A 23989-nucleotide genomic window follows, 5' to 3' on the forward strand; every position below is an offset into this window, starting at 1 on the left:
CTGAAAAAAATAATTTGTCTACCCACCAACTATATGTGGTTTCTTAAGTTTTTATTATTTGCCTAGTTATTACCTTTGCTTCTTTTCCGTTTTTGTAGCCGTGTTCCTTTTGCCTGGTACTTTTTCTTCAGCTACCTTCACCTCTGCCTCTACATTCAGGGTTCAAACTATATCAGAAGGTTATAGTTATTATCAGAAGTGATTTCTAAATGATTTAACAACACTTTATCACTGTTTTCAACTCCACACGTGCTTCTGTTAATCAGAAAGTCAGGCACAGGAAGCGCTGGAGTGTTTTCATTCTTGTGGACGTTGAACCATCAACCTAAGTCAGCAATATCAGTTGACCTTCAAGGTTTTTGATGGATTATGGGCAACAATCACAAAATCATTCCTTGGTTTCGGTATCAATATCGGTATCAGCAACACTGGCTGTGTTTTTACTTGGAATCAGACCGATACCAATTTGCAGTATCACCCAACTATAGCACCTACCTGCTATGCGTCTTCCCTCACAGTCTGACGTGTCGCTTGATTTGCTTCCCCATCTTGTGGTGGTCCGTGGGAAGCGCAGGAAGTGAAAGTGTAGGCCAGGGGTCTCACACTCAATTTACCTGGGGGCCACTGGAGCTGGGCAAGGCTGGGCCGCATCAGGTTTTTCAAAAAAAAAACAAAGAAACCACATATAGTTGGTGGGTAGACAAATTATTTTTTTCAGATTAAAATGAACAAAGCATTATTAGAGCCCTGTAGACATGACAAAACACGACTATAGTCACATTTATACTATTTTTATTTACAACATATTGCGCAACTGCAGGGTCTTGAGACACATGCTAACAAACTAGAGAGCTAGCGACCTAAACGGTAGCCTTCAAGTTATTTCCTTTAAACTTAAATAGCCAAAAACTTACCACTTCCACACGGATAGGGAGGATAACTATTAACAGTTATTTAACCTTTAACATGAACATTAATCAAACGTAATAATTTTTTCTGGGTACATGATACCATACAGCATCCATATCAAACTTGCGCGGGCCGCATTAACATTAAGGTAAATTGAGTTTGAGACCCCTGTTCTAGAAGCTCTAGAAAGCTTTCTTTGCTGGTTATGGTGTGTAGCTGCTCTTCAGGAGCCCACAACTCAATACAAAGGGTCCAAAAATGAGTATAATAGGTCCTCCTTTAAATACAAACCCTAACACTCTCAACCCTTAACCCAAACCAAGCCAACCCTTAAACCAAGTACCCAACCAAAAGGCTAACCTTTTGTTAGATGATTGTCATGTTAAACAAACAACGACATACGTTGCTGATCATTCACTTTCCTTTTCGGGATTGAACATCATGAAGGAGACCAGGGTTCAATTCCACCCTCGGCCATCTCTGTGTGGAGTTTGCATGTTCTCCCCGAGCATGCGTGGGTTTTCTCCGGGTACTCCCGGTTTCCTCCCACATTCCAAAAACATGCTAGGTTAATTAGCGACTCCAAATTGTCCATAGGTATGAATGTGAGTGTGAATGGTTGTTTGTCTATATGTGCCCTGTGATTGGCCGGCCACCAGTCCAGGGTGTACCCCGCCTCTCGCCCGAAGACAGCTGGGATAGGCTCCAGCACCCCCGGTGACCTTTGTGGGGATAAGCAGTAGAAAATGAATGAATGAATGAACATCATGAAGGAGGAAAAGTGAAGAAAAGGTAGAAGACACACAAGCTGATGCTCTGTGACAATGTTTTTTTTTTTTTAGTTGGAATACATTTTATTTTTATTATAAGTACAGTTCAGTAGTTACAAAACAAAGCATCTGCCATGAGGATACAGCCAAACACAAGACACAATAAGAGGATGCGGAATGCTCCCTTCATCGCCGCTCGGACTTCCCTCCCTCCGTTCTGCCTTTCTAGAAATATTCCCTTCAAGTTATCTTCCCGCTACATTCCCATCGCTCCATGTTCCCCCTTTATCGGCGCCAAATAATATCAGAATCCACACGGAATCAAATGAAGTATCTGAGTATCCGTCAACTCAAGTCGGAACTAAATCAAAAAGGGGCGTTTTTTTTTGGGGGGGGGGGGGGTGGGATTATATTTTTTCAACTGTACATAGCGCGTTTAGAATTGTTCTCTGGCTTCTTCACACACGAAAAAAAAAAAAAAAAAGACGTAGAAACATTTCACAATGCCAAGGGGACGCACAAACACACACCTTCCGTTTAGTTAGTTAGCTAGTGTCGTACTGTATAAGTCGCATTTAGAGAATACTATCACAGTGCAAAATACTTCTCAGAACCCAAACAAGTCAAATAATTAAAAAAAAAAAAAAAAAAAAGATAAAGTCCCTCTATGCATAATGGAATCTGTTATATGTTTTGCAGCACAGGAGACGATTGTCAGCTTTTTTTTTTTGTTTTCTTTCTTGATGGAGCGCGATGGAGAAGGCAGTACACACACACACACAAAATACATATATGTGTGTGTATGTATACATATATACATACATATATATATATGCATATATTTAAAAAGATGAAAAATGAAAACCAACCGCACATCCTACAGTCTAGCACAGCTACGCAGCTTAGAAGAAATGGAGCTAATGCTATACACAATAATGTCCTTTTCCATTTTTTATGTATTTTTTTGTAGTTTTCTTCTCACTGTAAAGTAAATACATCATCATTATCATCAGTAGTCGGCAACGCTGTGCAACAACGACGGGTGGCAGTCATTTACAAACACGTTCAACCCCCCCCCCCCTCCACCCCGCCCCTCTTTTTTTTAATTGTTATTTAGTTTAAATTCTTCTTCGAAGAACGTGGCCTTGATAAGCGACTCTTTTTTCCATTCCGCTCCTTTGGAACGTTTATGTTTTTCGACGTCATAAATCTCTTTATGTACAAAGACAAGAGAGACCCCCCGCTAGCTAGCATGCTAGTGCTAAGTGCTAGTGCTAGTGCTAGCCGGGGGCTCGAGGGTTTAAGTACATTGTCGGGTAAGTAGTGCTGCTTCGTCACAATCAATAACATGATCAAAAAGTCCTGGTGGCGCGGTCGGCGTTAGCTCCGCGTTAGCGCGTTAGCTCCACGTCGCTAACAGGAAGTGTGCTCATGGCGCCCACGTGTTCTAGTCTACAGAAGAATACATTCCAGGTAGGATATAGAAAGTTTGTCGTGGTGTAATACGCCAGACTCACTCCATCAGTTAGAAAAAAAGATTTTTCTCGCCAGGGGGCCGGGGGGCCAGGGGGCCAGGGGGCCAGGGGGAATGCCTCAAAGATGGTGACGGCGGTCACAGGAAGTGCTCGTCACACAGGTAGTTTCACAAAGACAGAGAAAAAAAAGTCTTCACTTGAGTGTTTTTTTTTTTTTTTTTTTTAGTCGTTAGGTCCACGTTTGGGGCCACGCCCCCCCTCAGGCGCCCCCCCCCGGGTTGGCGTTTGTTGGAATAAAATCTTCTGTTTTGTCTCCCCCACTAGGTTGTTAGTCTTGGTGTCCTTCAGCCTGGCCAAGGTCGTGCTCGTGAAGGTCGTGCTCGTCCACGTGGTTGGGGCCGAGGGTCAGATTGGGGTCATGGGTCACGAGCTGGTCCTCCTCCGCCGCCCACAGGTGAACTACGAGCAACCACAGAAGAAGAAGAAGACGACGACAAGGTTAGCAACAAAAACACGTTTTTCATGACGCTCCTCACAAATAAATACTACATTGTGCTTCTTATTCAACCATCACAGTACTTTTCAAAGTATTTGCATCTCACAGCTCCATGTACGCAGTTAAAGTACATATTATTAAGTACACACATTAAACTACTACTACTTCCTTGATTGTACTGTACTATGTACTATGTAATGTTGTTGTACGTGTTAGATTGCACACTTAGTATGTGACTACACGGCGTCTACTACTAAGTGTACACGACCAAAGTACATATCATGCAAGTATTTACTGTACATATTAAAGTACATATTATTAAGTACACACATTAAACTAAACTACTACTACTTCCTTGATTGTAGTATGACATAACAGTTGTTTTAGAGGTGTGTACATACATTTGTACACACATTTGTAGTACTACTACCACATTGTTTACCAACTAGTTATTCACTAGTAGTATTTTAATACTCATACATACTAAGAAACTACATAATACACAGTAATACTATGTACTCAGTACATAGGGTACTACACAGTGCTACTTTAGTAGTGCATGTGTACTGCATAATGCTGTACGTGTTAGATAGTACACAGTACTACCGATTGCACACTTAGTATGTGACTACACAGCGTCTACTACTAAGTGTACACGACCAAAGTACATATCACGCATGTATTTACTGTACATATTATTAAGTACACACATTAAACTAAACTACTACTACTTCCTTGATTGTACTAAGACATAACAGCTGTTTTAGAGGTGTGTACATACATTTGTACACACATTTGTAGTACTACTACAACATTGTTTACCAACTAGTTATTCACTAGTAGTATTGTAATACTCATACATACTAAGAAACTACATAATACACAGTAATACTATGTACTCAGTACATAGGGTTCTACACAGTAGTACTTTAGTAGTGCATGTGTACTGCATAATGCTGTACTACTACTTCCTTGATTGTACTATGACATAACAGTTGTTTTAGAGGTGTGTACATACATTTGTACACACATTTGTAGTACTACTGCCACATTGTTTACCAACTAGTTATTCACTATACTATGTAGTATTTTAATACTCATACATACTAAGAAACTACATAATACACAGTAATACTATGTACTCAGTACATAGGGTACTACACAGTAGTGCTTTAGTAGTGCATGTGTACTGCATAATGCTGTACTACTACTTCCTTGATTGTACTATGATATAACAGTTGTTTTAGAGGTGTGTACATACATTTGTAGTACTACTACCACATTGTTTACCAACTAGTTATTCACTATACGATGTAGTATTTGAATACTCATACATACTAAGAAACTACATAATACACAGTAATACTATGTACTCAGTACATAGGGTACTACACAGTAGTACTTTAGTAGTGCATGTGTACTGCATAATGCTGTACGTGTTAGATAGTACATATCATAGTATATATATCACATAGTATATTATTAAGTACACACATTAAACTACTACTACTTCCTTGATTGTACTGTACTATGACATAGAAGTTGTTTTAGAAGTGTGTACATACATTTGTACACACATTTGTTGCACTACTACCACATTGTTTACTAACTAGTTATTCACTATACGATGTAGTATTTTAATACTCATACATACTAAGAAACTGCATAATACACAGTAATACTATGTACTCAGCACTACACAGTAGTACTTTAGTAGTGCATGTGTACTGCATAATGCTGTACGTTGTTGTACGTGTTAGATAGTACGTACTACCGATTGCACACTTAGTATGTGACTACACAGCGTCTACTACTAAGTGTACACGACCAAAGTACATATCACGCATGTATTTACTGTACATGAAGTACCTAGAAGTAGAGGCATTACACCACACTGCAAGACACGCGTCAGTGACCGATGTTGGCCACCAGAGGGCAGTGCAGGACCGAAAGTGAAGCTCAGCCAGCTTGGCCATTAGAAATAAAGCCATTCAAATAAAAAAGACCACCAATGCGGTCAGATCCACGAAGGGAACAATGGCGGCCTAAAATTCCCAAAGAAAAGAAGCGACAATATGAAAAGCAAAAGTCCAAAGTCGGTCTTCTTCTTCTTCTTCTTCCCCCGGCGTGTCGTGCTGCCTTTTTGATTTCCCAGTAAAAGAAAGTGTCGGTAACGAGCTCCAGATTAGACCCCATATTTGATTTTCACTGTTCATTAACCGAGCCACCTGGAATGTTATTTAAGCACGGCGCTCCTTCTCCCCGAACAACTGCCGCTGCAAGGGCGGGAGACATTTCCCGGCCAACTTTATAGATTTAGCACAACTTCCCTTCGCAGTTTTTAATTTCCCATTCGGGCGGGCGGCAGATGCACCTCGCTCGCACACGCACGCACGCACGCACGCATACACGCCTGGCATGCTTTATCCCTGGAATGGTAAGACTTTTTTGTCTCCTTCAACAAGGTTTTCCCTGCTGGAAGCCATTGTTGACACGTACACGTGCCAACTGTCCCAATTGCACCCTCTTGTGGCGAGTCACGACATAGCACACATAGACAGGCGTCTTATTAAAGAAGGAAACACAGAGTAACGAAAAACGATGGATACACGGGAAGGCGGTTTGAGTGCTTGAACGGGTGTCGGAACGCCCGGAGCGGCGCTGGAGCGGGGAGTAGACCTGAGGGATGAAGCGGTCTCTCGGAGGTACCGCTGACATTAATAGCATCCCGTGAAAACGCAGAGCAGACGCTGGCATTTCACCGCCCGCATGCCTTCCTGCTTCCTGGAAAAGGATGCTGGGAAAAGTACGTCTGGATGGGAAAACTGTAGTGATGTGTAGTGTACAGTAGTAGTGACTATTACAATTACTTGTCTCTATAGTGCATACTACCCAGTCCGTACTAGGTTGTATACACGAGGAAGGGTATACTACGTACTGCACAATGCAAAGTATGTCCCATTAAGGTAATGCACACTACAAAGTGAAAACTAGAAAGTGCATACTACCTACTGCACACTTCAAAGTACGTATGCACAACATAATATATTGTGCAAACAACAACGTGCTAACTAGGAAGCGCATACTAGATTGTGCATACTACGTGGTACACTCTACAGAGTATGTCCCATGTACTGTAGTGCATACTACAAAGTGCAAACTAAGAAGTGTATACTATGTGATACAAGCTACAAGGTATGTCCCAGGCAATGTAGTACACCCTACAGAGTGTATACTATGTGGTACACACTACAAGGTATGTCCCAGGTAATGTAGTACCCCTTGCAAAGTGTAAACTAGGAAGCACATACTATGTATTGCATACTAGGTAGTACACACTACAAGGTATGTCCCAGGTAATGTAGTACACACTACAAGGTGTGTCCCAGGTAATGTAGTACACACTACAGAGTGCATACTACATCGTACACACTACAAGGTATGTCCCAGGTAATGTAGTACACACTACAGAGTGCTTACTACATGGTACACACTACAAGGTATGTCCCAGGCAATGTAGTACACACTACAAGGTATGTCTTAGGTAATGTAGTACACACTACAAGGTATGTCCCTGGTAATGTAGTACACACTACAGAGTGCCTACTATGTGGTACACACTACAAGGTATGTCCCAAGTAATGTAGTACACACTACAGAGTGCATACTACATCGAACACACTACAAGGTATGTCCCAGGTAATGTAGTACAGACTACAGTGTGCATACTACGTGGTACACACTACAAGGTATGCCCCAGGTAATGTAGTACACACTACAGAGTGCTTACCACGTGGTACACACTACAAGGTATGTCCCAGGTAATGTAGTACACACTCCAGAGTGCATACTAAATCGTACACACTACAAGGTATGTCCCAGGTAATGTAGTACACACTACAGAGTGCATACTACATGGTACACACTACAAGGTATGTCCCAGGTAATGTAGTACACACTACAAGGTATGTCCCATGTAATGTAGTACAAACTACAGAGTGCATACTACATCGTACACACTACAGAGTGCATACTACATGGTACACACTACAAAGTGTCTCCCAGGTAATGTAGTACACACTACAGAGTGCATACTATGTGGTACACACTACAAGGTATGTCCCAGGTAATGTAGTACACACTACAGAGTGCATACTACATGGTACACACTACAAGGTATGTCTCTGGTAATGTAGTACACACTACAGAGTGCATACTATGTGGTACACACTACAAGGTATGTCCCAGGTAATGTAGTACACACTACAGAGTGCATACTACGTGATACACACTACAAGGTATGTCCTTGGTAATGTAGTACACATTAGAGTGCTTACTATGTGGTGCACACTACAAGGTATGTCCCTGGTAATGTGGTACACACTACTAGGTATGCCCCAGGTAATGTAGTACACACTACAGAGTGCATACTACATGGTACACACTACAAGGTATGTCTCAGGTAATGTAGTACACACTACAAGGTGTGTCCCAGGTAATGTAGTACACACTACAGAGTGCTTACTACGTAGTACACACTACAGAGTGCTTATTATGTAGTACACACTACAAGATATGTCCCAGGTAATATAGTACACACTACAGAGTACATACTACATGGTACACACTACAAGGTATGTCCCAGCTAATGTAGTACACACCACAGAGTGCATACTACATCATACACACTACAAGGTATGCCCCAGGTAATATAGTGTAGTATGCAGTCAGTTCGGGTTGACATTTAATGCAGTATTTCTGCAAGAGCGGTATACTGTACTGTACTGCGCTGTACTGCACTGCACTACACCGTTGGCGGGTGCAGTCTACTTCCTGGAGTGGAGAATGTTTTGTTTCTCCTCGGCCCAACGTGAGCTTGAGAAGTTTTGTTCTGGCAAAGCCACTTTATGTAACAATAATAAATATGAGAATACACGCAGGGTACGCGGAGTACGAGTGCAAAGGAAGTGAACGCAGCCGGTAGGAAAAAAAAACAAAAAAAACAAAAACTGTATTTTTAGAGGGTTTTAATGAATACAGGATGTTTATAGATAGGACCGCCATTCTCTGTGATTTGCACAAAAGACGAGAAAAATCTACATTCAAAACCCCCCCACCCCTCAACTCCGCTCACTTCCCATTCCTGCACCCCCCCCTCCGCCGCCACCCCTCTTTCCCCATCCCTCAAAGCAGAAGAAGAAGAAGAAGAAGAAGGGGCGGGAAGAAGAGAATTTGTGGTGCACGGCAGCGTTGTTGTGAGCTCGCCGTCTGCTTTTAGATCCTATTAGACAAACACGGCGTGGCGTTCAGGTGCGACAAGCTCACGTCTTTTGGAAGGAGGGGATGCTTGGGGGGGGGGGGGGGGGGGGGCAGGGTGGTGGTGGGGGGGCATCACATCAAGACTCAATTTGTGTGTTTATTAAAGTGGCAGAAAATAACCCAAAAGCACAATCAGCACTTGTTTTGTGTCACCGCGAGAAGGTTTTTTTTAAGGAAATAAGTCGCAAGGCCTCAACCCCGCCACCCCCCCCCCCCCCCCATTCGCCCCCCACCCCCCACTCACTCAAACACTACACTACACTACACACTACAAAGTATGTCCCAGGTACTGTAGTGCACACTACAAAGTGCAAACTAAGAAGTGCATACTATGTGATACACGCTACAAGGTATGTCCCAGGCAATGTAGTACACACTACAGAGTGCATACTATGTGGTACACACTACAAGGTATGTCCCAGTTAATGTAGTACCCCTTGCAAAGTGGAAATTATTGCATACAAAGTATTGCATACTAGGTAGTACACACTACAATGTATGTTCCAGGTAATGTAGTACACACTACAGAGTGCTTACTACGTTGTACACACTACAGGGTATGTCCCAGGCAATGTAGTACACACTACAGGGTGCTTACTACGTGGTACACACTACAAGGTATGTCCCAGGCAATGTAGTACACAATACAAGGTGTGTCCCAGGTAATGTAGTACACACTACAGAGTGCTTACTACGTGGTACACACTACAAGGTATGTCCCAGGCAATGTAGTACACACTACAAAGTGCATACTATGTGGTACACACTACAAGGTATGTCCCAGGTATTATAGTACACACTACAAGGTTACATTACATCAAGACTAAATTTGTGTGTTTATTAAAGTGTCATAAAAGAACCCAAAAGCACAATCAGCACTTGTTTTGTGTCACCGTGAGAAGGCGAGGAGGTTTTTTTTTTAAGGAAATAAGTCGCAAGGCCTCAACCCCCCCACCCCACCCCACCCCACCCCCACTACACTCACTCAAACTATTTCAGAGGCTGAAAGATTGGCGGCCCGATAAAAGCTCCACTGAGCAATTTAAGCCCAAACAGTGCGATGCTACAATCTGTCTTGTGTGCCTGATAGCGCTTTTCTCCGCTCTCCTCTCCAAATGACTTTCTTTCATATCTAATTATATTTGCTAATGATCTTATAAGAGAATAATGGAATGTGCTTGATCTATTACCTTTTTTTTCTACACTGCATAAATACAATGCCGGGGAAATGACTGCTGCAGACAGGAAGAAATGTTTTTTTCTTCCTGTTTTTGATGAGGGAGGGGTGGGGGGGTGGAATGGAGCTGGGAGCGCTGGGGTCGTTAATGGCGCCGAGCGCCGAGGTCATCACTCAAGCTTATTGTGATGCCAGTCTTTGGCCACTAGGAGTCGCTGTTGCATTGACACCGCTGTACGGCCCAACGACTCCCAAATACAAAAGTACAGTGAAAGTCACAACATTCCCGGACATGAACATGTCAGAAAATCAGCACCAATGAGGGTGTGTGGGGTGTGTGTGTGTGAGGGGGTGTCTCCCACCCCCCCACGCCATAAAAGTGACATGGAAGAACCACAAACAAATTTAAATAAGCGACCGCTTGGTCCAAACGTGAAAAAAACAAAATAAAAAATGTATTTTTATGGTATTTTTGTATCCTGTTGTGCCCCCCCACCCCAGGAGGGGGCAACACGCTGAAAAATATCTGACAGATCCTGTTCTGATACCCCCCACGCCATAAAAGTGATGTGGAAGAACCACAAATTTAAATAAGCGACCGCTTGGTCCAAACCTGAAAAAAAAACCTAAATAAAAAATGTATTTTATGGTATTTTTGTATCCTGCTGTGCCCCCCCCCCCACCATCCCCCAGGAGGGGGCAACACGCTGAAAAATATCTGACAGGTCCTGTTCTGATAAACTACAGTACCTAATACTACTCTACTACAACACATCAGTGATATTGTAGTACTTTGTTAATATTCCTCCCACTACATACTACATATAAAGTACAGGTATAGTACTATGTACTATACATTTACACTTCAAAAACTCCAAAGGAGCACAGTAGTACTACATAATAGTGGACTAGTGTGTACATACTATGCAGTAAAAGTACTAGTTGAATAGTTACACACCTTTTTTGTGCAACAGTCTTGCATCTCTGTGATCAAACATGTGTCCCATCGTGTGTCCCCCCCGCCCCGGCCCCCATCCGTGACGAGGGGCGGCCATGACAGACACGCTAAAGCCGGCATTAGCGGAAGGAAATGGCGTTCGATCTATGTTTGATCTCCTCGTCATTTCTGCTGAAATGATAATTAGCGGCCTTGCAATCCTCACACAGCGGCAGGGGAGGAGGGGGGGAGCAGAGGGTGGGGGTCACACACAGAAACCCCCCCCAAAAAAAGTCAAGGTGGGACGTCAAGAGACAAGAAGAGCAGAGAGAGACGCTTGCTGTCTGATTCTTTTGGGCTGACATAATCCTGATTGATTCGTTCAGCAGATAAAAAAACGGGTCCACTTCTGCCCTTTTACTGGGAGGAGGGGGGCAGGGGAGGGGGGGGGGGGCGCAACATAATACATCCTTTTATTCTGCAACAATGTCACATAATGGCGCTGGAATGTGCAAGGCAGAAAAGGCCACAACTTAAAAAGGCTGTGACACTGCTCTGTTGTAAAAAAGGACTCATTAATTCACCCCCCCACCCCCCCGGCCCCCCACCCCCACCCGATTTTAGCACAACTTATCTACTTTTACTCTGCAGTACTCTAATAAATTCCCGGCAGGAACATAGAAAGTTTACCACTGACAGAAAACAACACAGGTTAGATTACCTCCATGGTAGCCGCCCTGACTGGGTGCCAGTTGGCACGTGTACGTACTTCAATGAAGATGAAAGATGCCTATGTTACCACAGCTTTGTTCAAAGCGACAAATAATATAAAAAACTAAAAAAAAATTTTTTAATTAAATAAAATACACTATTAAAATGAACAAAAAATTAATACAAATAAAAAATAACCAAAAATGAATAAAATAAAAATAAAACTCACATAGTCACTTAGGAAAACACTTAAAAACTGTTGGGTTTGGGGCTTCATCGGCTTTGTTCAACGCTACAAATAATATAAAAAACAAAAAACTTTTTTTTTAAATTAAATAAAATACACAATTAAATTAAAATTAACAAAAAATAAATACAAATAAAAAATAACCAAAAATAAAATAAAAATAAAACTGTCAAGTTGTCTTTAAGAAAAATACCAAAGCGTTAGAGACCCCAATTATCTTGTTACAAAAACAAACACTTTGTTTCAACAAAAACTTTATTTCAAAGTTATTTCAAGATTTTTTTAAAACATATTTTTAAACATAATTCACGTATAGGTATAAAAATATGTTAAAAAAATCTTGAAAAAAATCTTGAAATAACTTTATAAATAAAATAATCTTTAAATAACTTTGAAAAGTTAACATATTTTTATACATAATTCACATATTGGTATAAAAATATGTTAAAAAATCTTGAAATCTTGAAAAAAGCTTGAAATAACTGTATAAATAACTTTTCAAAGTTATTTCAAGATTTTTTGTCAACATATTTTTATACATAATTTTTTGTATAGGTATCAAAATATGTTTAAAAATCTTGAAAAATTTTTGAAATAACTAGAAATAACTTTTCAAAGTTATTTCAAGATTTTTTTAAACATATTTTGATACCTATACAAAAAATTATGTATAAAAATATGTTGACAAAAAATCTTGAAATCTTGAAAAAATCTTGAAATAACTTTATAAATAATTTTTCAAAGTTATTTCAAGATTTTTTTAACATATTTTTATACATAATTCACGTATAGGTATAAATTATGTAAAAAAATCTTGAAATAACTTTATAAATAACTTTTCAAAGTTATTTCAAGATTTTTTAAATATATTTTTATACATAATTCACGTATAGGTATCAAAATATGTTTAAAAAATCTTGAAATAACTGTATAAATAACTTTTTAAAGTTATTTCAAGATTTTTAAAAACATATTTTAATACATAATTCACATATAGGTATAAAAATATGTTCAAACAAATCTTGAAATCTTGAAAAAATCTTGAAATAACTTTACAAATAACTTTTCAAAGTTATTTAAAGATTTTTTTAAACATACTTTTATACATAATTCACATATAGGTATAAAAACATGTTAAAAAAAATCTTGAAAAAATCTTGAAATAACTTTATAAATAACTATTCAAAGTTATTTAAAGACTTTTTAAACATATTTTTTATACATAATTCAGGTATAAAAATATGTAAAAAAAAATCTTGAAATAAACAAAGACGTTCATGACAATTCTCAGCGGAGAGGAAAATGTACATGAAGTTGACCGAAAGCATGTACAGTAGGCTGTATGAGGCTCCCTGTGATTGACAGGTGATCCCTGCAGGGTAGTACCCGCCTCTCAACCTAAGTCCACCCTTGTGACCCCAAAAAGGCGAATGAAGCATTGCTGTCCGCTATGAAAACACCAGGGGGCGTCCGTTCCTTACTGACGTCGAATACACGATTGGGTGTGGCTAGAGCCCCCCCAGGAGAGTAGGGTGGGGGTGTTGCGTGGAAGTGCAGGTGCATGGAGTGCGGTGACACAGTATGGAGGATGTATGTGGATCAGGAGGAGGGGGCTGGAGCAAATAGGGCAGCACTATATAGGCCAGCGTGCATATATGGGCCAACCGTACCTTGGCCTGCTTCACATTCCAACGAGATAACTACAAAGTCTCACACGATGTCGCCGAGACGAGAACGTTCCATACAGGAGCGCCCCCTGGCGGCCGGGAGCGGCTCGACTTCCAACGTTTCATCTTCCAAGTCCTTCCAAAATGAACTAAGTTTGTTTTCATATTTTATACAAACTATTAGCTCATTTGGGTTTTACTTTCTAATTTGGTGAAATACGAGCCACAAAGAAGGTCCAAATCTCCTCCGGTTAACTTTTAGTTTTGACATGATGTTAATAACTGCGTATTTTTCACCAGAAAATTAATAAAGTGCCCGGAAGCGCCGGCAGCGTGTCGAGGAGAGCACGCGAGATCTTTGGCAGGAAGGCTCACTCCTTCACCTCGCTAAAAGCCGGGATGACCTCTGACGGCCTTTTGGGAGAAGAGTGCAAAAAGTTGGCATCGGCGAATGAATGACACGCCTCCCGGCCACGGTTTCCTCTCATTATCCCGCCTCGCGCTGATGATCACTTCGAGCCGAGAAGAAACTTTGCGTTCTGAAAAAACGGTGAACACAATCTCCTCCGTGACGTTTCTACTTTCAGATGGGGAAAGATGGCTACACCTTGTTCTTTTGCTAAACTAACCATATTATCTTGGTAATGGTAATTGGTAATGGTTTTATTTCATTTGAACATGCATCAGATTAATCAGATTAATCAGTTCACAATTCCACATGTCCAAAAAGAGTAGGAAGAAGCAAAGCTTATTAAATCCTACCCCTCCATCTGGTACTTTTACAATCAGTAACGGTTACATTTGTACACTTCCTGCTTTCCATAATACAGTTTAAGGTTTTTTTTTTAATTTTTGTATTTTTTGGTGGTATGACCACCTCTGCTGAGCCAGCCAATCAGTCGGTCTTACAAAACACAGAATAATTTTTTGGCTGAATTTTCGAACATTTACATTACATTTGTTCACTTCCTGCTTTCCATAATACAGTTTAAGGTTTCTGTTTTTTTTGTTGTTTTTTTTTAGAATAATTAATTTTTTTTGTTTTGTTTGTATGATTAGCGTCTATTGAGTGATTCTGTCAAGGGACCATTTTATGCCGGCTTGAAATAAGACGAGTTCTTTGAGAGTAATCAGCGGTATTATTTGTAATGGTAATGGTTTTATTTCATTTGAACATGCATCAGATTAATCAGATTAATCAGTTCACAGTTCCACATGTCCAAAAGGAGTAGGAAGAAGCAAAGCTTATTAAATCCTACCCCTCCATCTTGTACTTTTACAATCGCTAACTGTTACATTTGTTCACTTCCTGCTTTCCATAATACAGTTTAAGGTTTTTTTTTTCTTGGATTACTTTTTGGATAATTTCTTGGATTATCATGGATTACTAACGCTCCCTGTATCGCGATTGGAAGTCTTGACTAAGAACCCGTTATCTGTCTGCTAAGCTAGGCCCAACGTTAGCGGAATCTTTTCTTTCTTGATTCATCTAGTAATGGGTCAGGTCCCAGATCAGGACCAAGTCAATATGAATCAAACTCAAATCCTTAGTGGTTGACTGACCCTGACACCCTGACACCCTGACCCTGGCGCCCCCTCTACCCCACTCTTTGAGAACCACTGGGACAGTGAGTGGTCATCGGTGGGTGGCTGCCCGGAGCACGGCCGCCCGGGAGCCAGATGAGGTGGCTTGGATATCTGGTCAGGACGCGTGTCTTGGACACCTCCGACCGGTAGGAGGCTTCGGGGAGGAGCCAGGACACGGAGATACCATGTCCCTCAGCTGGTCTGGGAGCACCTTAGGATCCGCCAGGAGGAGTGGGAGGAAGTAGCTGGGGAGAGGCAAGTCTGGGCTTCGGTGCCCAATGCTTCGATCCGTTTTTTAAATATGAAAATTTTCAGCCTCCCAACCGGAATTACGACGGGCAAAGCTATGACCCTCAAGGAAAACAATCAGACAGGTTTTGGTCCAATTCTGACTTTTCGAAGCTCAGACACGTTTCTTCCAAGATGACAGGACGGAATGGCGTTTGGATTTTTGAGCCTGGAAGAGACGAATTAAGACGCGTGATTGATTGTCTTGATGGACTGGAAATGGATCGAGTTCAACCCCCCACCCCAAAAGTTGACAAGGGAAAACACTCCACGTCTTGCTGTTCTCCCCAACTAAAGGAAAGACTGCTAGCTCCGCCCCTTCGCGTCTCTCCGACCTCCAGGCGAACTCCTTGGCACTGCAGCATCCATTTCAGCCAAATAAACGTTCACACCTGCTTTCATATTTCTTTATGGATTTCTTTCTTTGCTTTCAGGCGCTTTTCTTCTTTTGCTTTTGTTTCCGTGCGAGCTGCAAAAGCTGTCAGTCATTCTGCTCGTTTATGATGAAGTCCCGTTCTCCAAAGGAGAGCACGTTTAGCATCCATTAGCGTGGATCAGTCTAAGCAACAGGTATCGGGTTTGTGTTAAATTCATGTCCAGTTTAGGGTCCTTAGGATCTGATGATGTGGTCCTGAGGGGCCCCACCAGGCTGTGACCTTCAATGTTCACTCGGGGGCGGTTCACAGTGTGAAGCTACTGAGATGAGATCTACAGGTTTGGGAACCTGGAGTTAAAGTTCATGAGTGACGGACAGCTGGAGTGTCTGCAAGTCGTGTGGTACCTGTACCGGCCCTCGTGGTAATGAGAGAACCAGAAGGTAAAGCCGTGGATTTGCAGGTTCCGACCCTCACCCCCCGGTCACATGTTTGGGTTCCGACCAAAATGGATTAAAATCGGTTTCCGAAGTAAAGCTTATTAAATCCTACCCCTCCATCTGGTACTTTTACAATCAGTAACTGTTACATTTGTTCACTTCCTGCTTTCCTTAATACAGTTTAAGGTTTTAATTTTTTTTGTCGTTTTTTTTTTGTTATTTTTTTTAGAATGCATCCCATAATCAGTTCCCAGTTCCACATGTCCAAAAGGAGTAGGAAGAAGCAAAGCTTATTAAATCCTACCCCTCCATCTGGTACTTTTATAATGAGTGACTGTTACATTTGTTCACTTCCTGCTTTCCATAATACAGTTTAAGGTTTTTTTTTGTTTTTTTTTTCTTGGATTACTTGGAGGGGATTATGTCTTGCAGGTGACCTGGGACTGGCCTCGGTGTCCCCCTGGTGGAACTGGAAGAAGCGGCCAGAGACCCGGGTTCTGGGCTTCCCTACACTGTGACCGGGACCCAGAAGGGTGGAAGAACGAATGGAGGGATCCCGAATTCAACACCCCTGGATTGACACGTGTCAATCACCACTTATCTTTAACCGGGATCAGTTGGGGTGGCTCAAGCATCTGGTCAGGGTGCCTACAGGCCACCCCCTGAGGAGGTGTTCTGGTAGGCCCAACCAGGAGGGGATTATGTCTCGCAGTAGACCTGGGACTGCCTCGGTGTCCCCCTGGTGAAACTGGAAGAAGCGGCCAGAGACCCGGGTTCTGGGCTTCCCTACACTGTGACCGGGACCCAGAAGGGGCGGAAGAATGAACGGAGGGATCCCGAATTCAACACGCCGTCGTTCCGCAGCAACAGTTTGCTGATCTTAGCTTCTCTCAATTAAGGCTGGCGCACCTCGTTTACGCCTCTGCTTTCTTCTTTCTTAATGTGGCGGTGCCAGACAAGAGGCGGGGGGCGGGGATGGTGGGGGGGTGGGAGCCCTCGGAGGTCCGAGTGAGCCAAGGCGACACGATGAGGCGGGAAGACGTTAAGAGGCGCTGGGAGGTTCTGGCAGCTCGTTTGAAAGAAGAGGCAGCGGCGCCAAGGCTGGCATCACTTTTAAGAGAAGAAGAAGAAGAAAAAAAAGGCCACAACAAGCAAAGGCATAAAGAAGCCCCAGCCCCCCCCCCCCCCGCCCCCACCCCCCCCTCCCTCCAGGCTTCTCCAATGAGCTCCTTCCTCCTCGGAACAAGGCGAAGACGAGCGCGCTGATATGATTATGTAAATGTAAACAGGATTTCCTGCCGACTGGAAGCTGTGTTCCCGCTCCCTCTCTGACCCGTTCTCCTCGCAAATCTTCCATTTAAGACCAATCCCCCCGAGGGGGCCGCGCCGCTGTTACTTAACAGGATAATTATGATATAGCAAACCTTTCCAAGATCACATACACCCCCCCCCCCCCACCTCTCTCTTTTTGACAACTTCCTACTGCTCCTTCTTCTGGGACCCTTAGGGTGGACCCACACAAAAGAGCGAAAATCAGCAGTAATTGATAAGAATAAAATCTAAATATTAACACAACCATTGGAGAATAATGTCAATATTAAAGCATTATGAGGGAAGACATTTTTGGAAAAATAGGTATGGGAGGGTCCTTCTAGAATAAAGTGTAAATATGGAAATTAGTCATAATTACATGAAGAAAAGTTGAAATTAAAAATAAAAAGTCAAGAGAAAAAAGTCGCAATTTAACAGGAATTATGAATTAGGGGATAAAATATTGTCATTTAGAAAAATAAAGAAAAAAATGAATTTTATGAGAAAAAATAGAATTCAAAGAGGTCAGAGTTGGTCCATCAAACGTATCGAGCTGACGAACATTATGAGGAAGGACAACTTTGTTTTAGACAGGTAAAAAAAAATAATAGGTTGGGGGGGGGGGGGGGGGGGTCCTACCAGGATAAAGTGAAAGTATGGAAATGAAGTCAGTAATTACAGGAAGAAAAGTTGAAATTAAAAACGAGAAAAAATGCAAAAAAAAAAAGTCAAGAGAAAAAAGTCGCAATTTAACAAGAATTATGAATTAGGGGGTAAAATATTGTCATTTAGAAGAAAAAACTGAATTTTATGAGAAAAAAAACTAAATAAAGTAAATAAATAAATAAAAAACCTAAATAAATTTTTGCATAATTAGCTTGGTGAAAAAGTTTGAATAATATGGTCGTAAAATCCAAATATTAAGGGAATAAATCTTCTTTATTATCATTGCACAATAACACAGCAGTGAAATTGCTAACGAAATGTGGTTGCCTGGCTCCCGTATAATAATAAATAATAATGATAAAATATAAATATAAATAATAAAATAATAAAGAATAAATAGATGACATCAAATATGAACAATGTACAGCGTAAACAGTAATTTGTACAAATAATTTAAATAATTTAGAATAAATAATAATAATTTTGCATGTGGGCAGGCAGAGGGGCTTATTTGGCATTGAGCAGTCTGATGGCCAAGGGGGAAGTAGCTGTCTCTAAACCTGCTTGTTCCTACAGAACCTGCTGCAGAACCTTCTCCCATAATATTCCAAGAAGAACATTTACTAAGGTTATTTAAGAAAAAAAAAAGTTGATGCTAATACAGTTTTTCTTGATTGTTTACACACAATTTGTGATGCCTGAGACCCGATGACCACAACATATAACCAATGCACCAACTCCATGAACCAAGTCTGCTAAACTATAAGCACAATTCCTGCTTTACACTCAGACTGCAGATCTACAACACACTTTTTTTTTCCCAAAACACTACACACAATTATCTGAGTTTTGGCACAATTTTCATGAAGTAAACTTCCTGTTTTCACAAAGAACACAATGCCACTCAAAACAGTCAAATTAATATTCCTATTATTCACACTGACTCATCACATGGGTAAACTCCTGTCACACATTTTTACAAGTGGCGATCTAACAATGAGGGAGGCTGGGCAAAGGGTCAGAAATCAACAAACACACAATCCCCTTCTCCAAGCTATGGAAGATGCATGTAGAGAGATTCCAGCGGATGCTTTTCCAGGGCTGGACTGGCCATGCTAGGCGATATTTCCCCCGCTGCTTAGCTAGAGAAAACCTTGCATGTGATGTAGATGAGGTGCACAGAAGACGTGATGCAGCAGAGTCTTTTGCTTTGTTATTGATTGATTTTTTTGTTTATTATTATTATTATTATTTCTTTAACTGAAGCTGTATACATTTAGACAACTTTGTGTTGGCTGTGATGAACACTTCGTACATTGTTTTTCTGTGAAAAAAAAAAAATTTCCAGTGTAATTTTGTGTTCTGAGTCAAAAAAAAATACAAAAAACCCAAAAAACAATTCTAAAATATTTAGCAAGAAGTGTCACACTGAACACAAAAAGTCCCGAGTCATGATGAATATGATGTAATCACAGTGTTTTACACTGAGCACATCAGTGTTCAACTGGTTCATATAAATGTTTGTTCATATAGTGGCACATATAGTGTGCGTCATTTGGAGACAAAACACCATTTTGAGAAGAATGAAGACTGTTTTGGATGTAAAGTTTTATTTTGCAGGAGAATTGAGGGGTTTTCAGAAATGTGGAAGTGGTTTTTTGATTTGTGTGTAGAGTTCTGAGAATATGAGGCATCCTTTCACAAAATGTGTTTAAACAATCGAGAAAAACTGTAAGAAAAAAAAAAAGTTGATGCGAATAATATGGCAAGGGTGACATGCTAGAAATGTATCGGGTGTAGCTCCTTAGCACGCTATGACATCCGGTATATGTGTGACGCCAGTGGTGTCGTCTGTACGCTTGACACCGCAGGTCCGCCACGGTTCGGTGGTGGGAGTGCACTGATCCGTGCTTGTCTTTGCGTTTGTACGATTGCAAAGATAACACACACACACACACACACACACACAGAAAGATGGAGTAAAGGAAAAAGGCTTTAAGTGAGATCAATAGCGACATCACATTAAGCAGGAAAAAAAAAAAACAATCAGCTTTGGACTTTGAAAAGTAAGATGAACCTCTTCCTGAACCGACATTTGGCAGCCGAGATCCATAAGGCTCCTTTTGTTCCCCCCCCCCCCCTCGTAAGCCGGCGCTCGCACTTTTCCCAAGGCCCGGCAAACTTCAGACATGAGAACGGGCGCTGTAAAAAAAAGCGTGCACATTTACCTGGATTAGCCGCCATTGACAAATAACCTTGGTGATAGATGCGCAGTAGATCTGCTTCAAAGCAAAAAAGAGATTAGTCGACTTCTTATCGGGTCAGCGCCGTCGCCGGGGAAATGTGTTTAAAGTCACATTGATTTATTGAAAGATTCCCCAATACCGAGACGTCCCCTGCGCCGCTCCCGTGTCATGTGAACGTGCGCATCAAATAAATTACAGCGCCTGTTTGCCGCCGCTGCTGCTGCTTAACAGCGAGGCCGGGAAAAGCCGAACGCAAAAAAAAGCTCTTCTCTGCGAGAGAGAGACGACGTCGCCGCCGGGTCGCTGGCTCACCATCGTGCCACCGAAACAAGGACGCTTTGTCCCCCCCCCCCCGGGAGACGCAAGACAGCTGCCATTGACAGCATTAGCTTCTTCACTGCTCATTGTACTGCATGTGTACTACATGTGTACTGCATTTTAAAACTTTTGCATTTACAAAACTGAATTTTATGAGAAAAAAATTCCAATTCTTTGAATTCCAATTCCTTCTAGAATAAAGTGTAAATATGGAAATTAAGTCATAAAAACATGAAGAAAAGTTGAAATTAAAAACGAGCAAGAATGCCAAAAAAAAAGCCGAAGTCAAGAAAAAAAGTTGCATTTTAACAGGAATTATGAATTAGGGGGTAAAATATTGTCATTTAGAAAAATAAAGAAAAAAAATGAATTTCATGAGAAAAAAATTCAAATTCTTTGAATTCCAATTCCTTCTAGAATAAAGTGTAAATATGGAAATTAAGTCATAAAAACATGAAGAAAAGTTGAAATTAAAAACGAGCAAGAATGCCAAAAAAAAAGCCGAAGTCAAGAAAAAAAGTTGCATTTTAACAGGAATTATGAATTAGGGGGTAAAATATTGTCATTTAGAAAAATAAAGAAAAAAATGAATTTCATGAGAAAAAAATTCAAATTCTTTGAATTCCAATTCCTTCTAGAATAAAGTGTAAATATGGAAATTAAGTCATAATTACATGAAGAAAAGTTGAAATTAAAAATGAGCAAGAATGCAAAAAAAAAAAAGCCATAAAGTCAAGAGAAAAAAGTTGCATTTTAACAGGAATTATGAATTAGGGGGTAAAATATTGTCATTTAGAAAAATAAAGAAAAAAATGAATTTTATGAGAAAAAAATTCAAATTCTTTGAATTCCAATTCCTTCTAGAATAAATTGTAAATATGGAAATTAAGTCATAATTACATGAAGAAAAGTTGAAATTAAAAACGAGCAAGAATGCAAAAAAAAAAAGTCAAAGTCAAGAGAAAAAAGTCACAATTTAACAGGAATTATGAATTAGGTTGTAAAATATTGTCATTTAGAAAAATAAAGAAAAAAATGAATTTTATGAGAAAAAATTCCATTTCAAAGAAGTCAGAGTCGGTCCTTCAAACGTATCGAACGTATTTTTTTTTCTGTGTACTGCATGTGTACTACATGTGTACATATATGACAACTTAATTTGGTGAAAGACTGTCCACCGAGAGACACATACTGAAAAAAATCATATATAATATTACATATAATCATATATAATATTTCTTGCTAAACCAGGAAGCCGAATAAGCTAGCTAAGAGAGAAAGGTTAAAGCGTAAATAAGCGTCCAGCGTCTGTCCCATCGTGACGCTCCACCATTCCTCCGTCTTTCGCTCCCGCTGTTTGCTTTTTAACGCTGGAGGTCAGCCGGACCCCTGGGCGGCCGTCCCAGAATGCCGTGCCAGCTAACGTCCTGCAGAGCTACCTTCTGGACCCGGCCGGCGTGTTAGATATCGCCATCGAAGCCTTCATTTGCGTGTCCACAACAACAATTAAGAAACTTTTTGTCTCTCGGTGGCGGCACACGCACTAAAAAAAGGACGTCTTTACATTTCCAACCTTTTTAGGAATGGATTTTTTTTTTTAATTCCATGCCGACAATTCACTGACAAGCTAAATTTGACATGATTATGAAAGTACGGCATTTACAGATTCCACTCAGAATTCAGAATACACAGTGGGAGCTTGTTCCAAGTCAAAGGCCTCGTGATTGGCGCCTTAACAACGCAGATGTGTAGCAGAGTGGAAAATATTCCATTCCTAACACCTGTCTGACAAAAACAGGTAGCGTATTTTGCATATGAATTTTTATACAGTGAAATTCATTCATTCATTTTTTTAACGCTTTTTCCTCATGAGGGTCGCCGGGGGGAGGGGGGGTGGTGCTGGAGCCTATCCCAGCTGTTTTCGGGCGAGCCAGCCAATCACAGGGCACATATAGACAAACAACCATTCACACTCACATTCATACCTATGGACAATTTGGAGTCGCTAATTAACCTAGCATGTTTTTGGAATGTGGGAGGAAACCAGAGTACCTGGAAAAAACCCACGCATCCACGGGGAGAACATGCAAACTCCACACAGAGATGGCCGAGAGTGGAATTGAACCCTGGTCTCCTAGCTGCGCGCTATATCCAGTAAAAAAAAAAAAAAAAATCTCAGACTTTTCTATACGTTTCTTTGGCGTCTTTTTACACTTGTCATGTTCAAAACGTGTCACAGACTTCCTGTTTGAGGTCATCGCCAGCAAGCTTCCTGTTTGAAAGATGCGTCCGCTATACGTGTGCATGTTATCACACGTGCACAGTATTGCCGGAGGAAGACGAGGGAAGTTGACGTTTCTTGGATTTTTTTTTTTTCCCTTTCCAATTCAAAGAGGTCAGAGTCGGTCCATCAAACGTATCGAGCTGACGGACGCAAACGATATCGACGGAATGTCAAGAACAACAGAGGCTGTGTGTGTGTGTGTGTGTGTGTGTGTGTGAGATCAGAAACAAAGCCGTGCAAACACACTCGGCACCGAGCATAAATATCACCGACTGTCAGTCAAGCTCCCACGATGCAAATGTAACAACAAGCTAACATCTTCCAACGCTACGTCAGCCATGTCAACACTTTCGGCTTTTTATTCCCACCTTTTTCACACCAGTTATGCTTTCTAAGGCACTTCCTGTCACCACAACTTCCTGTTTGACCTAAGACTTGTCAATCATCTGTCGTTAGCTGATGTTTGACATGCTAACATGTGAATGACTGGTTGATGACTTGGGTTCTGAGAGGTTCTCCAACTACTCCACCGTCCGACAACAGTTCCTTGTGTTTTTGGTCTTCGGTTCGAAACCGACAACTCTGCAGTGTTCAAATTTCATGTCCAGTTTAGAGTCCTTAGGATCTGATGATGTGGTCCTGAGGGTCCCACCAGGCTGTGGCCTTCAATGTTCACTGGGGGGCGGTTCACAGTGTGAAGCTACTGAGATGAGATCTACACAACCAAATTTGAGGCCACGGTTCTCAGGTTTGGGAACCTGGAGTTA

At 41.1% G+C, this 23989-nt stretch overlaps 1 protein-coding gene across 7 annotated transcripts in view; it reads right to left on the minus strand.

Moving 5' to 3' along the window:
* Positions 1–1736: 1736 nt before the first annotated feature.
* znf536 (zinc finger protein 536) overlaps positions 1737–23989 on the minus strand; it is a 290819-nt gene continuing 268566 nt past the window's right edge. For all 7 annotated transcript variants that reach the window (XM_058078806.1, XM_058078805.1, XM_058078810.1 and 4 more), the window contains one exon: positions 1737–3613. In XM_058078806.1, coding sequence (XP_057934789.1) covers positions 3483–3613 — 131 coding nt within the window. In that variant the 3' untranslated portion in view covers positions 1737–3482. The remainder of the gene's footprint in view (positions 3614–23989) is intronic.

This window comes from Doryrhamphus excisus, chromosome 7, assembly GCF_030265055.1.
Source record: "Doryrhamphus excisus isolate RoL2022-K1 chromosome 7, RoL_Dexc_1.0, whole genome shotgun sequence".
Lineage (NCBI taxonomy): Eukaryota > Metazoa > Chordata > Actinopteri > Syngnathiformes > Syngnathidae > Doryrhamphus > Doryrhamphus excisus.